General features: G+C 39.3%; 1 protein-coding gene across 1 annotated transcript; it reads right to left on the reverse strand.

Moving 5' to 3' along the window:
- Nucleotides 1-3,923: 3,923 nt before the first annotated feature.
- LOC124292101 lies at nt 3,924-6,274 on the reverse strand. The gene is made up of 5 exons (XM_046729143.1): nt 5,778-6,274; nt 5,555-5,633; nt 5,191-5,391; nt 4,963-5,054; nt 3,924-4,697 (listed from the first exon to the last, which is right to left on the reverse strand). Exons 1-5 carry the CDS (start codon nt 6,144-6,146, stop codon nt 3,924-3,926), a joined length of 1,515 nt encoding a protein of 504 aa, XP_046585099.1. The 5' UTR covers nt 6,147-6,274.
- Nucleotides 6,275-16,247: the final 9,973 nt, after the last annotated feature.

The raw sequence follows: 16,247 nt of genomic DNA on the forward strand, positions 1-16,247 counted from the left end.
TCCGTTGTCTTTCAGGGATTTCAGAATAGCATTAGAAATGTGTTCACCGGTGGTACGTTCAAGCTGAACATAGTCAAAGAAAGACTCTTTGATCTGCATGTCTCTTATGTCAACATATCTCAAACACAAAGCTAACAGTTCTACATTGGCATACTCCTCGGTGACTTCATCAGCTATGATTGAGAACACAGCATGATCAGTCTCAATAGACCATTTTCCGGTGGTAACGTGACTAATGACGCGATCACGTGACCAGGTCAAGCTTTCGTACAAAATGGCGTCTGTCAAGCATCGTTGTAGATACTGATCACGTTTGTTGTAACATTTATTCGCAGTTTATCGAATTTAGTGAATGAAATACTTGTTCTAAATAGTTCTTGTATATAATTTGTCCCTTTAGTGTATATAATATTTCTCTGAGGCTGCATAATTCGGCTGAGCAATTAGAATGTAGATCTGGTAGTCGGCACGTCTCCGATGACAGGTCCATGTCATAATACGCAGTTTATATAAGTTATGATTAATTACCATGGAGAAATTGAAAGTCCCAGAACTTAAAGATTATTTGAAAAGTACGGAATAACAACTACAGGTCACAGAAAAGACGTTCTCATAGCTTTAGCCAATGCAGTTGTCAAACTTGAATTGGAGCCTGATCCCGATTTTCAACATGACTGTCGACCAGAAACGTTTATGAAGCAGTGTCTCACGGACTTACACTGTGATTTTGATGATCCATTTGCTCTTACTTACACATCTGACTTCAGCCTCATCCCAGACTTTGGCTTGTATGATATCTTCAACTACCTGTTATTTCATAGATCTGATTATGATAGGAGGAAATTGAAGGCTTTCAAGTCTTTTGAGGACTATCGTTTGTTTTATGATGGTCATGTGTTAGACCTCCAATATTGTGACATTAGTGATGCCAGTAACCTTTGTGCATTCAAGTCAAAGGTGAAACCAACACAGAAGGATTCTTCCTATCTTGGAAAGCCAACATATGATATGTGGTTCCTCGTGGAAAAATCAACAGCAGTGATCAAACTGGCATTTTGTGAATGTCCTGGCGGGTAAGTTTTAATGCATGTTCAGTACAATTATCCACCACTGAATATATTTTCAATACATGTACATGTATTTGAAATATTTATTTAATGCAACCTTTATTCAAAAGAAAATTGTAATTGATTTTATATCACGTTTATAAAATGTTAATATATTGGCATTTAAACACTTCAGTGTTAATATAATATATCATTCAATTTCTTTATCATTTTGTGTTCATATTTCAGTGCTGATGGGGCTTGTCGACACATGGCAGCAAGCCTGTATGCGCTTGAGGATTTTGAAAAGCCATCCGTGACATCTGGTCCCTGTCTGTGGAAGAGGAGAGCCTTGAGCCAGACTGAAGCTGTGCCTATAAAGAAGCTTAGGATTGATACTGTTGGGTGTGTGGTAATTAATAATAACTTATCTGTTAACTCCACATATTCTCAATGGGTACTTATATAATGATAAAAAAATGTGCATTTGTAATGCACCCTTTCCATGTACAAGAATCATGCTCAAAGCGCTGACGTGGTACAATTATATACTGAAATGTATAAGTGAAGGAAATATAGTTAGTTTTAATGAGAAGAAAACAGGTGGGTCATCTGCCAACGTTTGAATGGGGTAAAGTCAACTGCTGATTTTATGGCCAAAGGGTGGGAGTTCCACAGTAGAGGGAAGAACAAGCAAAGGATTTCCTTCCAAATGTTTCAATTTTATAACGAGGTGCAAGTTCTGATTTGAGAGCTAGCTGTCTTTAATTAATTTCAGTCAAATAAAATCAAAAGAATTTTTTTTCAGTTATGGTAAGGAGAAACAGGAAGTGGGAGAGGTGGAGTTCGACCCCAGACACCCTGAAGACAGACAGAGTTTGTCACAGGAGGCAGCAAAACAGTTTATTGATGAATTGACAGAGGTGAATATTATTAAATGAGATCTAGTAAACTGAAAGCAATGATGGTTGAATTAAACTTAAGAAGTGCCTACTTTTTCACTTGTAACACCAAGCAAATTTATATCATAAAATTTTCCCCAAATTTGTAGGTTGCCCCTGTTGCAGTTGTTCTTCAGCTGCTCTCAGACAAGACTAACCTCCCTGAGATTGGACAAGGGGAGCATGGGGTGGACAGAAGAATCAGACAGCTGTCCATAGTCAGCAGGGCACAAGAACTGGCAATGAGTAATTCTGATCCAGCTGATGTCATGAGGAAACTTATCTACACAGCAGATGACATAGATTACATAGAGGCGAAAACCTGTGGACAAAGCTCAAATGAAAACTGGCATCACATTAGAAAGGGTATCATAACAGCTTCACTCTTCAAGCGGATTAACACTCGTGCCAATACTCTGAGATCAGATCCTGCTGCTGATCCCAGTAAAGCTGTAGACTGTGTACTAGGCAGAAATGCTTCTGACCTTGATACTCAGCCTGCTGTAGTGTGGGGTAGGAAGAAGGAGACTGCGGCAAGGAGGGCTTACATTGCCATAGAGAAGAAACAACACAGGAATCTCAGTGTGACTGTACCTGGGTTGCGACTTTCTCAAGCTATGCCTCACATTGCTGGATCTGCAGATGGTATTGTCTCATGTAAATGCCATGGACATAAGCTTATGGAAATAAAGTGTCCCTACAGTTTAAGAGATAAGTCCCCCAAGGAGGCTGCTTGTGCAACTGTGGGGTGTGAAAATAAAGATGGTGTCTGGACAGTTACTGAGCGTTGTGACTACTATCCCCAGATCCAAGGTCTGATGGGGATATATGGTCTAAGAGTGTGTGATCTTGTACTTTATACAAGATCTGGAATTTTGGTGATACCTGTTCAGTTCAATGAGGACTTTTTCCATAGGATGCTTCAAAACTTGAATTATTTCTATGTGAATTATGTTATTCCAGAATTATTTAAGCATGTGTGAATTCATTGATCACTTTTCTGCTTAGTTCTTTTTTTTCTTTTTTCTTTTTTTTTCATGTTTTTATTCCCAGAATTATGTTGACAGACTTTACCTCAGTAGTACAGTGCAGGTAGCTTCTTAGTATGCTAGTACAGTGTTTCTTTGATATCATTGTCAAATAACATGCTGTTCACATATATGTAAAAAACGGTCAAAAACTAAGCATGTATATGAAGTGTTACATGTTTACAGATTTTACCTCGGTAGTACACAGTACAGTACAAATAGTTTCATTGTACACAAGTACAGTGTTTCCTTTGTCACTCACTGTAACATCATACTTTTCCCAAATATGCAAAATGGTCAAACTAAGCATGTATATGAGTGTTACATGTTTACAGATTTTAACTCAGTGGTACAGTACAGTACAAGTGGCCTCATAGTACACAAGTACAGTGTTATCTTGATCATATTGTCCCATATCATGCTTGCATCTTACTCATCAATGCATCATGACATTCTATGTTAGTGTTTTTGATAATAAATTGTTAGACATGTTGGTTAGAGACATGTTAAGGAGAAGCAGTTATTTCAAATGAAATACAATTACAAAATTTATTAAGGCTTTGTTATCTTTTTATTTTTTAAAACTTTACTCAAACTTCCTTGAGATCAGTTCACACTAAGAACACTAGGCCATGTTCAACAATACATGGAAGTTGTGGTGGCTGAGAGGGTTAGGCTGGCGATTAGGTGCCTGAGTATTTGACGCTGTGGGTTCAAATCCCAGATGGGACTCAACCCAAACAAAAGTACTAGAACCTGTACTTTACTAAGAGAGTGTAATCCCAAATATATGTTAAATACATGGGAGACATCTCTGTCAAAAAAGCTCAAAACATTTCAATATGTTCATGACAACAGAATCATGAAAGTAATTGGTCATGAATATGGCAATATTCTAATAACAACAGTTACTTTACAAGTGGTTTGTCAAAATTGCATAACTGAGCACAAACTTGTACACTTTGATTAATAAGCTTCTTGGATTTAAGTGGAAAAATACCTTGTAAAAATTTAAAGTTCTTGAGGCGACCAATTGCCCTTTCAACATGTATTCGAGCATGGGCTATTCTCCTGGTTTTCTTAACAGCTGCTTTGCTTAACTGCTTACCATGCGCAAAAGGTGGTATGTTTAATGTACATCCTCTTAATGCTAAGAGATCCCTAATCAAAAAAAACCTGTCAGCCATTATGTCATCACCATAGTTTAAGTTATCAAGGAAACCTGATTCTTTAACAATGCGCCTATCTGACACTGAACCAGACCACAGTGGAGAGATGTAAGTAAATGCACCTGTTGGGGAAATAGCAACCAGACATTTAAAGGTATTGTGATGTTTGTACTGTGACCAGGTCACTCTCTGACTAGATGGCAATGAGGGTTTTTGTACAAAAAATTCTGTACAATCTATAATGGCAATAGTCTTTTTAAAATATCTAAATGCCTTTGGGAGGTGAGCTTGAACCTGCAGTCTGATTGGCCACTTAACAACAAAACTGAGCTCCCTTGATATAAACTCAATGTATGTCCGGAAGTAACGGCTAACTGTCGAGGATGATATGCCAAACAGATCACTCAAATGGTCGACATCAAGGCCACGTCTCAGGCGCACAAGTGTTAGGAGGAAAGCTGTGAAGGTGGACAGTCCCCTGGGGTGATGGTCATCTTTGTTTTTGGCATTCTCCTGAAAAGTAATTATGTATCAGTTAACATGGTCAAGTGGATCTGTTCATTAATCAATATATTTCACAATGACTGGTACTAGGAAGTCAATGATAATTTGCAAGTGACCATTTAGTAAACAGATGCACTTTACAGCACTGCCTGTGAAAGGGTTAACAAATGACATATTGATCAGTGACCAAGTTACATACAGTATACATGTGTCAAGAGATAGTATATAGGTGGTTATTAATAAAAGCAATATTAAAGCAATACACTATACATACTGTTGTTTCTTCCCCTTTCCACAGTGTTAACCTCTCAGCTTTGGACTGTAGGAATCTGTGCAGGAACAACAGAAGCTGGATGGATGTAATACCTGAAATAATTATTAATATTGGTCAAATAACTATTTTAAAACACACATTAAGGTCTATATCATGCAAAATATATTATCAATAAATAAAACATAAAATGAATGTCTTTATTATAGATTTGAAACAGATATTTTTTACCTGTGTAGAATTTGCATGATTTGTCACTTCTGAGAACATCATCCATGAATAGTTTTCTCTGTAGAAGTTTAGGTTGTTTGAGCTGATCATCACTGTAGCCAGCCAGATCATCATGCAAGATGTCAGTCTGAGTAGCTGCATCAGAACAGGAAACCTGTTTTCTTGCATCTGCAAAATAAAATATTTTTGTAAAAAACAAAACTGTGCGGATGATAAATGGTCCAAAAATATACATAAAACGACATCTTATAATTTTATAATTGCAAACTTTTTCAGACAATAAGGATTGCTAAAAACCCAACCGGATTTTATTAACTAAACATTCTATTTAAAAGCTTGTCTGTAATATAATCAATGGATATACCTTCTTTATCAACATTTGTATCTTGCTCTTCAGAACCCTCAGTTATTTCATTTTCCTTATCAATGTTCACATTGAGTACCTGCAAAAAAACACATTAATTAATATTTTATGAACATCATAGATTTTTTAAAAATAATTAAAAATTTAGTCATTTATTTGTTCATTTATCTATTTGCTTATGTATTTTTTTTTCATTTTATTTCATTTCATTCCCAAACTATACCTGGAGTTGTGAACGACTTTTTTTCTTCTCTGGCGACAAGCTCACACGGCCTTTAGGTGGTGGTCTTGACTTCTTCGTGTTGAAGATTCTAAGTTCCACACCTCTAGCGGTAGCTGGTATAGGGTCAGGATGTTCGCCTGTAGGACCATGTCCATCAACAAAGTGTTTGGAACATACATATGTATCTTGGGTGATCTTGTGACGGCCAAAATCATCACCGCGGGAACACGCTCTGATCCAGCGGTCACACATCTCGGGCTTTGATGTGGGCTTTGGAAATGTAATAAAAAACACATCTGCCATATGTGGTTTATGGTAGAAACGTGAGTCACTATTACAAGTGCCATAAGCGCATCGTTTTACCCCCATATTGATGATATTGCACTTTGAACTTGGCGAGGCTCACTCAAGGGCACGGTTGACAGCCGCCATTTTGTCCCAAAGCTTGACCTGTACCACGTGATCGGCAGCTAGATCACATGACTTGCGGAAATTCCACTATTTGTGCTACAACGTTTTTTCGGATGTATTCAGCCAAAGTGCCGATGAGTTCGTTTTGGACTGTTTTACTTGTATACTTTGCATTTTTCATGCCAAACTCTAAATGGGTATTCAGTTTTGAGTCATGATTTGCAATGACAGATAAAATTGCATGGAAATTGCCCTTGTTTGGGCCTTTTACCGTACTGTCATCACGGTGTCCACGAAGAGATATCCCTTGTCTCCCACAACACACGATTGCCTCTGTAATATATTCTAAAATGTGACAGTTGTCGTCATACAGTTCCTGTTTTCAGCGGGATACTTTGTAAGGAAGTGATTTTTCCGGGGCTTTTTGTAGTTCTAAAAAGTCAGTTACAGTTTCCACAGCTTGCTTGTGATATGAACTGTTGTGATGAGTCTCTAAAAAGCCTTCTTTTCCAAGTGCTTTGGAAAGATTTGTCATTGGTATTTTGATAAATGTGTTAACTGCTTTGTGCTTATCACCCTTCTGATACTGTGGAAATAAAATGCACATTTTGCACAAACCTCCTCTCAGGGAAGGACTGTAGACTAGCCACTTGTATCTGTCAAGCCACGATCTCTGAAACACAAGGGTTGTGGATCTGTTTTTGTCCAGGTGTTTTCTTTACCTTTGTAATGACTTCATAGTCGGACCTGGAGTAAAATGTTCCTCCAGGTACTTCAGTTTCTCAGTATCACTCATCGATGATAGTTTTACTTTCCCTGATACAATGTCACCGACAGCATATATGTCTATCCCGGTAGATGCTTTAAACTTTTTAGATTCCTGCTCTGTGTCAGGGGTGTCCATGTCGCCGAGACATGTTTGAACATCAGGCTTGTCATCAAAGATTTTGGCTGATTCATCAGCTAACCTGTCGGATATAGGAATTTCAGAATCTTCACTGGGACTCTCTTTCCAGGGATGATCTGAATCAGAACTGTCAATTTGTTCGGTGAGATTACAGGACTCTTCCTCATGATCTTCACGACACTGAACACACGAAACAAAATGATTGGGGTTCCACTGTGAGAGACTGGCATTTGTCATATGTGTCCACATAATGTGCATGTCTAATGCTTCATCAAATGTCCCCGACACTGGAGTTAATGTCTGGTGCATGACACTCCTATTAAACGCCACATTTTCCCTTTGGGGCTTTGAAAACAATTGCAGGCAGCATACAGATGCAATAAAGAGCTGTATATACCAGAATTAACGCTTTTCAAAACCTCATTTTGGTAAGTGACGGCTAAATATGATCCTGAAATAGTATCATCTGATGCTGAGATATAAATTACATATTCTGCTAGGTTTGTCGTCTTCTGAGCAGACGATCCAGACACAAGTTTCAGATTGTGATCCGAAATATAAAACTTGTCACGTGTTACCAGTTCATATACAACCCTAGTTCTACATTCCCCAATGTGCTGATTTTCATCACCAAAAACCTGCTGTGACAAGGATCTAAAAAAGCAGTTCCCGTCACCTACACACGACACTGGTCTAAAATTGGTTGGTGCATCATCTGGATATAACTCACATGAAATACTGTCAGTAATGAAGTTGGAGCAACTCGTAGGCTTCAATGGTAAACTGTACTGTTTCAGCACACTTTGAGTTCTTAAAGACATTTGGAATTTCAATGCTGGCCATCCTTTCTTAGCAGCGCTTGAAAACGCACGTAATACTGCGCTATAATGTCTATTCCGTTCATCCATTATGATGACAGCATTGCCATTCTAACATACTTTCGGTTTCAGCTCGTTACAGGGCTTGTGACATCACTGAATTATCTGACATGTATGTTACCAGTTGGTGCAAGGAGTTGCGTCTGGCATTGCATCATTGCTATATTTATACACAGTCTACACGACAGTGATAACAAGTTGACATTATAATCAAATAGAACTGACCATCTTTAGATCACAGTGGAGAACCCTGACATGAAAGTATCTAAATTATATCTTAAAATATAGAAAGACTGATTTAATTCAAAACTATCAAAATCAGAGATTAATTAATCCTTAATCAAAAACACATAGCAATCTGTAGGGCGGAAAGTTTTAATTTTCAGGCGCCCAGAAGCAAAACACTAGCCCGAGTTTAACCTAAACTTTAGACTACAATGTACAAGCAAGTGGAAAGTCTGTTAAAAGACAGGTTATCCTAATAATTATGCAGAAATTCACATTGCTGTTGGTCAAAAATAGAAAACTCTACTAATGTTTGGTTATAGTCAGGAATTCCTTACAGGCCCCCAGGGCTAGCAGTCTCCGAATTTCATTAGCCCTAGATAATTTTGACTACCCTCAGGGCTACGGTCTAGCATATTAATTTCTAGCCCTGAATCTATTCAATGAACACACTTTAGAGTTTTCTGTATAAGTTCAACTTTTTCAATCACAAACAACTTTCAAATTTAATTTTTGGCATTAATTCTATTCAAAATTTCAAAGGGATAATTATGTATATATCAAGTAAATATATTCAATAAGAATATACCAATTTGAAGAGTCGTTTTTTCAATACAATAAAGTACAAAAGTATTTTGATACTATTTATTATTATGATAATAGAATCTTCTGAAAGCAAAAATAAAATATAATATCATGAATGTATCTTGATGGAAATTATTATGTTTTGATTACTTTAGTAAATTTGCTATTGATGAAAACATACCACTTGTAGCAAAAACTGTACAGTACGACGCTGCACTAGTCAGACTTCAACAAGACAGCAAGCTGAAACAAACAGTATAACTCAATCTGTCTTCTTCAGAGTATACAAGCCTAACAGTCTATCAATCATAATTTGGAAGGGCCAATTCAAGAATGTCATTTGAATTCGAAAATAATATTTTAGGTATATTGTTGAGCTTTTTGAAGAATGTAAATAAAATCATTTAGAGTAATCTCCCTTTGCATCACCCCTTCTAGTAAAATAGACGAGTCCCACGTTTTGAGAGATAATTACTTGCTTATATTTGTGATTCATATTATTGTAAGCATGTTTAAAAGTTCATATTTGTATTCTAGACCTTTTATTTAACAACAATTCAATAACTTTATACTCTTAACGTGCCTTTTAGTGTCGTTCTTGGCGACAGAACGTCGAGTCGCTGTTGACGTGTGGCGTGCTTGGGATAACGTCATAGAAAGGGGCTTGAGAAAGCTTCAATGTGATTAGCAAAATTCGTATTACGACGCCAATAATTGACCAATCAAACAGTGTCTTATATATTACGGTCGAAAACGATGTTTGAAACGTGAATCAAGTGTAACCAGACAACCACGACATACTATGGTATTTTAAGAGCGCTTCGAAGTGAGCAGTCGAGGCGTCGTAGCCTATCACACATCACAATTGCACCAAAGCTATTTACGACACCAATGTTAGTTTGTTTTATCTAATGTAACTAAATAACACACCAAAACGTTATTTTAAATCAGTTTTCAGTGTAACCAGTAACCAAATATATTTTGCAAGTTTTAAATAGAGAGGATAATATGAGATTCGTGAAAGTAGGTCACGCTTCCAATATGGCCAATGAAACATGTGATTTGGTTTGCACGCAATATCCCATTATCACAATTAATTCAAATGAGTGTCTATAAAACCATGCCTTAAATATTTCAGAATTTCTATGAAGAGATGGGACCTTGAATTGATTTACTCCATGTGGATCGGAGACGAAAACTATGTGAGACGAATAGTGACTTTCTGGAATATTGGACGGAGTGAATTAAAAGGGTATTTCTTAACTATGAGAACATTATTTGTTTTGAATTTATGTTACAACATAATTTTTTTACATGTAGGGGAGGTACATTTTAGGAGTAATAACATAACTGTCATTTTAATTAATTCACTGGATGATAGCAAGGTATGTTTTAAGAATCTTGCGTCCTTTAGTAAACGTGGAAGGTAATAAAATAAATAATAATCTAATCATTTATAAATAATTACATAAATGACAGACATATCAGATTCATGTGATTTTAAGGCAAAGCTAGGCAGACAAACACTACATATATCATCGCAGAACAATCACTGGTACTAACTAACGTGTTGGCTCCTGCTTTAAGATATCTTTGTTATTTTAAATAATACATTTACTGATAAGATTATTCTGAAAGTGATTACTAGTATCATAACTCATACTAAAAAAATTCAACATCCAGAAAATGTGAAAACAACAACCAAAGGCTACGTTTTGGTCACACTCTGGTCAGGCATTATTCAGTTTTGGGACAGAATAACTTCTCAGTTGACTTTTCATGTAACTGGAATGAATAATGAAACATAAATTTAACCCAGATTTGATGTAGTACTTCTTTAAAATCATCAGCTTTTGAGGATGTTACCAATATTTGAAAACTGAGCCAAAGTAGTGTTTATTTAGATGTTGGTTTTGGACAAATTGTAAATTGTAAATTAGGATTCCACAACAAAGTACACATAGAAAAATAAATTAGAAAGGGTGATGAAAAAACGGATTTCCTTATATTCAGTGTCATTTTAGGATGGTGCACAGATTTTGAAGGGGGAAATGTTAAGGAGAATAGTTGCAAATTAGCTACTGAATATTTGCTTCTGGGTATGTCCAGAGTACATCCATGGAAACATACTGTTTACAAGCCAAATAACCTTTCCCAGATTCTCAAATAAGATCAAATATGTTATGCTGTGATTGATGTGTTCACATTAATATATACAGACAAATAAGGTGCACGAAGTAGTAGACGGGAAATATTTTTTTCTGCTTTTTTCATTAAACGGTAGAGTTTTCACATTATTGATTTAACTAAATTTAAACAATGGATAAATAAATACAGGTGCCATGTGCAGTGTAGACAATCTATTTATAGATACCGACACGATCTGAAACTTGAACATGTGGTTGTTGTGTTCACGGTTTTTATAAAATTACGATGGGAAGTTTTGAGAGAAAAACAACCAAAACAACATAATTCAATTACTAGTACCCTTCCCCTGCTAATATCTTTGAAGGAGATGAATTGCCAGATACATTATCTGGTTTCGAAAGAAAATACGCTTCCCAATAAGCAGCTGGTCGAGACGATTTTTCATTGGGCATGTAACTTATTTTCACTCGCCAATTACAATATGTCAACTAATATTAAAAATAAAATGCGCATAAACTTTCCTCTTTAACTATCATTCACAAACGACGGATACCAAAGCACCACAAGCAGAATTCATCAACAACGTTCTCAATCCTGTACGTTTCGCCGGCGGTGACGCCATTGTGATTAGCCAGTGGGTGTCCCCTCTAACGTCAAAAACGAAGTGAACAGGGCTTATCGGCCGGGACTGGATCGGTCTATTGGCTACCAAGATGACATTTACTCATCAATTAGGTATTATCGGGAAGTTCCCGGATGTCAGTTTCACCCCATTCTTCAGCAAATCAGCTGGATTGCCAATTGATAATTTCAAGTTCATAGGGTCTTGAAATGAATCTTTATTTTCTTAAACCAAGTCTGTTCCTTCCTTGAGATGAATGAACAATTTACTTAATTTGAAAAATTTACGTGTTTGTTTATAAATAATTCCTAAATAATCAATTTTCGTTAAAATACATGTTAAAACTTCATCTGGTCACATGATTTACATACCGTATAAAATTCAATTCTGACAAACATAAAGTTTGTGGACAACAAAAATACCTGTTTTTCTTATTTTCAATGTTTTCGCTTATAAAATGTGACTTCGTATATAGTCAAATCATAACAGTTGCTTTTTGGAAATAATTATAAATTTTGTATCGACAACCAAATCAGGACGGTGCTTAATTAATTAATGCAAGTGTGTAAAATTGCTCTTTCACATCTCATATGCATGTTCACGAGTCATACTCCAGTGTTGTTCAAATCTTCATGTGAACCTCTCACTGCCCAACTACGAATATCCTGCGGCGGTAGAGCTTCTTTGACCTCAGTTGGATGTCTTGACCACATCTTCATGTTTTTTCTTCCTCTGGCTGAAGCTTTGAACAATCGTTGGTCATCCAACTGCCGCTTGTATGGCGCTAACCCGTGAAGATCTGGGTTAGAATTGTTCTTCAGTAACCCATGCTTATCGTACGAGGCGACTAACGGGATCGTTTGGTCAGGCTCGCTGACTTGGTTGACACATGTCATCGTATGTAGATCGCTCATGCTGTTGATCACTGGATTGTCTGGTTATTTACACACCGCCGCCATATAGCTTGAATATCGCTGAGAGCGGCGTAAAACTAAACTCACTCACTCACTCACTTTCTGTTATTTTCATGCTCTCCGTTAAATGTATTATATTTTATGACCGCTTCTATTAACAAGGTCGTTCACTGTGAGTAAGTGAGATTTGTTTTACGACCCTTTTGGCTTCATTACTGCAATATCACGGCGGGGGATATTAGGAATGGGCTCCACATATTTTATACCCATATGGAGAATCGAACCCGGACTTTCGGTGTGACGTTTTTACCGCTAGGCTTTCCCACCAGTTTCAGTGGGAGTGAATGGATGTTGTATCACGTCAGTCGACAGTCAAGAGGGCGGTGGGGTAGCCTAGTGGTTAAAGCGTTGGCTCGTCACGCCGAAGACCCGGGTTCGATTCACCACATGGGCACAATGTGTGAAGCACATGTCTGGTGTCCCCCGCCGTGATATTGCTGGAATATTGCTAAAAGCGGCGTAAAACTAAACTCAGTCAGACTCAGTCAAGAACATAGCATGATAACGCGACAGCCTGTAAGTAACTTCTTTGAGTGTCATTTTATAAGTTGGGAAGTATAATATTGATACATTTTATGATTAACAACTTGTAGGTAATCGAGTATTGGCCTGGCACGAACACCGCCCAACGACAGGGAAATCATGTTACAGAACCTGTTCGACTCGTCTGAAACATACTCTGTACTGGGGACTACTTTGTACTCCAGGAATCCCCCACGTTTACTGGAGATCGGATGGACACCATGGCTGTAGTGAATGTTTACTTGAGATCGGATGGACACCACGGCTGTAGAGAATGTTCACTGGAGATCGGATGGACACCATGGCTGTAGTGAATGTTTACTGGAGATCGGATGGACACCACGGCTGTAGAGAATGTTTACTGGAGATCGGATGGATACCGTGGCTGCAGAGAATGTTCACTGGAGATCGGATGGACACCGTGGCTGTAGATAATGTTCACTGGAGATCGGATGGACACCGTGGCTGTAGAGAATGTTCACTGGAGATCGGATGGACACCGTGGCTGTAGAGAATGTTTACTGGAGATCGGATGGACACCGTGGCTGTAGAGAATATTTACTGGAGATCGGATGAACACCATGGCTGTAGTGAAGGTTTACTGGAGATCGGATGGACACCGTGGCTGTAGGAAATGTTCACTGGAGATCGGATGGACACCATGGCTGTAGTGAATGTTTACTGGAGATCGGATGGACACCACGGCTGTAGAGAACGTTACCTGGAAATCGGATGGATACCGTGGCTGTAGAGAATGTTCACTGGAGATCGGATGGACACCGTGGCTGTAGAGAATGTTCACTGGAGATCGGATGGACACCACGGCTGTAGAGAATATTCACTGGAGATCGGATGGACACCGTGGCTGTAGAGAATGTTTACTGGAGATCGGATGGACACCGTGGCTGTAGAGAATGTTTACTGGAGATCGGATGGACACCATGGCTGTAGAGAATGTTCACTGGAGATCGGATGCACACCATGGCTGTAGAGAATGTAAAGAGAGGAATGTGATATTTAAAGATCGGGTAGAAATTGCCATGATATATTTTGTTGGTATCCCTTTCCATTTGATATTATCTGGTGCTATCACAAAAGCCTGCATGGACAGAAGCGTATTTCATTTTCAAGATTTGTGCGTTTCTGCTTCTTTTTATCGCACAATGATCCATCTAATTCAAAGCAATGAAGTGTTAACATAAGATAATTACGAAATGAAAACATGTATTGGTGAGTGAGTGAGTTGGGTTTTAGCCCCATTTTGATCATGGTTTTCAGTTATGCCATGGCGTCGAACTGTGGATCAGGGCGTTGACAGTTTCAGTTATGCCATGGCGTGACACTGTGGATCAGGGCGTTGACGGTTTCAGTTATGCCATGGCATGGTACTGTGGATGTGGGCGTTGACGGTTTCAGTTACTGTGGATCAGGGCGTTGACGGTTTCAGTTATGCCGTAGCGTGGTACTGTGGATCAGGGCGTTGACGGTTTCAGTTATGTCATGGCGTGGTACTGTGGATGGGGGCGTTGACGGTTTCAGTTATGCCATGGCGTGGTACTGTGGATCAGGGCGTTGGCGGTTTCAGTTATGTCATGGCGTGGTACTGTGGATAGGGGCGTTGACGGTTTCAGTTATGCCGTGGCGTGGTACTGTGGATCAGGGCGTTGGCGGTTTCAGCTATGTCATGGCGTGACACTGTGGATCAGGGCGTCGACGGTTTCAGTTATGCCATGGCGTGACACTGTGGATCAGGGCGTCGACGGTTTCAGTTATGTCATGGCGTGACACTGTGGATCAGGGCGTTGACGGTTTCAGTTATGCCATGGCGTGACACTGTGGATCAGGGCGTCGACGGTTTCAGTTATGCCATGGCGTGACACTGTGGATCAGGGCGTTGACGGTTCAGTTATGTCATGGCGTGACACTGTGGATCAGGGCGTTGACGGTTTCAGTTATGCCATGGCGTGACACTGTGGATCAGGGCGTCGACGGTTTCAGTTATGTCATGGCGCGACACTGTGGATCAGGGCGTTGACGGTTCAGTTATGTCATGGCGTGACACTGTGGACCAGGGCGTTGACGGTTTCAGTTATGCCATGGCGTGACACTGTGGATCAGGGCGTTGACGGTTCAGTTATGTCATGGCGCGACACTGTGGATCAGGGCGTTGACGGTTTCAGTTATGCCATGGCGTGGTACTGTGGATGAGGGCGTTGACGGTTTCAGTTACTGTGGATCAGGGCGTTGACGGTTTCAGTTATGCCATGGCGCGACACTGTGGATGAGGGCGTTGACGGTTTCAGTTACTGTGGATCAGGGCGTTGACGGTTTCAGTTATGCCATGGCGTGACACTGTGGATGATGGCGTTGACGGTTTCATTTATGCCATGGCGCGATACCGTGGATGAAGGCGTTGACGGTTTCAGTTTGTTGAAACAAAAAAGCACAGATATGCTGCTGAGAAACCCTTGTCCATAGCCTTGGCAAACATGGTATTCACTATCTGCAGATCCTGCGCTTGCTACGGGGCGACAACTGCTCATATGGAAAGAGAAACAATTTGCATGATCAGTTCTTTAGTAATTTGTGAGGCAGTGAACACTTTAGGCAGTATTCTAATTCAGTTACATACCGGTTTGTCGGCTTATTGTGGGAGAAAGATCCACAATGATGGTGGTAGACGTATATCGCCTCATTAAAACCCATGAACCCAAGTAGGAAGACAACAGTTATGACATTATACGATTTAAGGGAGACTACTCTTGCTGCCTTCACGCTGTTTTTCATCGGGATCAGGTACATGCTTTCGGCGGTAGTTAAAAGACACAGGTTGGTCGTTTTTCTGTCGGATTTCAAACCAGGATATTTCCACAGAAATTCATGTTTGTCTGCCTGTGGGATTCTGGAGCAGACTATTTCCACAGAACCCCATATTTGTTTCTCTATGGGGTTCCGAGGCAGACTATTTCAAAAGAAATCCATGTTTGTCTACCTATGGGATTCCGGAGCAGACTATTTCCACAGAACCCCATGCTTGTCACCTTGTGGGATTCCGGGGCAGACTATTACCACAGAAACCCATGCTTGTTACCTTCTGGGATTCCGGGGCAGACTATTTCCACAGAACCCCATGCTTATCTCCTTGTGGAATTCCGGAGCAGACTATTTCCACAGAACCCCATGCTTGTCTCCTTGTGG

This window comes from Haliotis rubra, unplaced genomic scaffold (genome assembly GCF_003918875.1).
Source record: "Haliotis rubra isolate DU_JTF1 unplaced genomic scaffold, ASM391887v1 Scf507, whole genome shotgun sequence".
In the NCBI taxonomy this organism is placed as follows: Eukaryota; Metazoa; Mollusca; class Gastropoda; order Lepetellida; family Haliotidae; genus Haliotis; species Haliotis rubra.

What these genes read in the sequence shown, in the direction of transcription:
- LOC124292101 (XM_046729143.1), bottom strand. Translation starts at nt 6,146, where the DNA reads ATGGGGGTAAAACGATGCGCTTATGGCACTTGTAATAGTGACTCACGT. An exon ending in AAAGTCGTTCACAACTCCAG is followed by an intron (nt 5,634 to 5,777) that starts GTATAGTTTGGG and finishes GTTTTTTTGCAG; the next exon opens with GTACTCAATGTGAACATTGA. An exon ending in TACAAATGTTGATAAAGAAG is followed by an intron (nt 5,392 to 5,554) that starts GTATATCCATTG and finishes TCATCCGCACAG; the next exon opens with TTTTGTTTTTTACAAAAATA.